Source organism: Sinocyclocheilus grahami, unplaced genomic scaffold, assembly GCF_001515645.1.
Source record: "Sinocyclocheilus grahami isolate Dianchi unplaced genomic scaffold, SAMN03320097.WGS_v1.1 scaffold685.1, whole genome shotgun sequence".
Taxonomy (NCBI): domain Eukaryota; kingdom Metazoa; phylum Chordata; class Actinopteri; order Cypriniformes; family Cyprinidae; genus Sinocyclocheilus; species Sinocyclocheilus grahami.
This window is the reverse complement of record NW_015505864.1, coordinates 375,905-377,152: the sequence shown is the minus strand read 5'-3', so window position 1 is coordinate 377,152 and position 1,248 is coordinate 375,905. Positions and strand designations below refer to the sequence as shown.

General features: G+C 34.3%; 1 protein-coding gene across 1 annotated transcript in view; it reads right to left on the bottom strand.

Moving 5' to 3' along the window:
* Positions 1-1,248, bottom strand: part of LOC107559430 (neuronal acetylcholine receptor subunit alpha-7-like) — a 13,080-nt gene that overhangs the window by 10,300 nt on the left and 1,532 nt on the right. The window contains exons 2-3 of the mRNA XM_016243253.1: positions 370-374; positions 241-285 (exon numbers count right to left, since the gene is read on the bottom strand). Of these exons, the coding sequence (XP_016098739.1) occupies positions 241-285; positions 370-374 (50 nt within the window). The remainder of the gene's footprint in view (positions 1-240; positions 286-369; positions 375-1,248) is intronic.

Below are 1,248 nucleotides of genomic sequence, written 5' to 3'. Positions count from 1 at the left end.
AGTTAACAAGGGTTTCAGATTGATAGGCACACTTGCTGGTGTACAACATTGACCAAGGGCAGCATTTGAAGGACTGTCATGGAAGCAGAGACAAATCCATTGCATCACCTTCACAGTTATTAACATTCAGCTATTAATAACAGACCCACAGAGAGGTCTCACAAGTCACATTAAACATGACTGTTTCACTGCATTGCTGGTGAGCAGTCTGTCAGACAGTGATAGGTGTTGGTGTCTTACCAGCTGCAACCAGATGTTGGTTGTAAGTACTTGATTCTTCTCATCCTGTAGATGGACAAAGATGCACTCTCATGAAAACTGAATAGATGAATAAAGAACTCCAAAACATGTTTTAAAATCGTATTTTACATGGTCTTAATGGACACAATATAGAGTATGCTTTAGCATACTGTTAAAAAGAGGACACACGTTAACTACAATTAGATTAATATGCATTATTGAAATGTAGAGTGCTTTCTTAATAATTTCATAATCACTTTTGAGACTTTTGAGTGTATTAAGAAACTCTCTTTAAGACTCTCTTAAAACTCTCTTTATGCTTTAGTGACTTTTTATTTCATTAGTATTATATTATCTCTTATATTTTTTTTAAGTGTACTTAGATTTGAAGTACAGTGCATGTGCACATTCATTACATTTAAGTGCCCAATTATTTCAAAGGGAATGTAGTTAACGTGATTTGAGGCAGTTTTATGATTTTTTTCACATCTATCAGAATACTGTTGAGCTGATCAATTGTGAGATGCTTGAACTTGTCGGTCTAATAAAACCTTAATGTTACAACAGAAAATTATTATATTGAACTGAAATTATAGACCTCAGTAAGTGCCATATTTAATTTTTGACAGAAAAAAAGGCTATAGGGACAGAAGTACAGTGCATTCAATGGATTGTACTGTTGTTTAAGAACATGCCAGTTGTTCAGCTGATGAAAACTTCAGTGCAGACAAACTCAATTTAGGACTTTTATCCAGTGTATGCAATTGTACAGACTGTAGATCTATCCCTCACAGCTTAATTTTCATCTGTGTAAAATTCAATATGGCATTTACCCTTCAAGTTCTATTGCTGCATGAAATGTGACAAATGATCTGTCCTGGCTTTCCAAAATATTTATGTTGCACTCTTCGAAATCTTGATGCTACCTTTCCTCACTTCCACATTTTATGCTAAAATGCTTTCCCTCATCCTAGTTTAATGTAAAATGTGACTATGCATGTACATTTC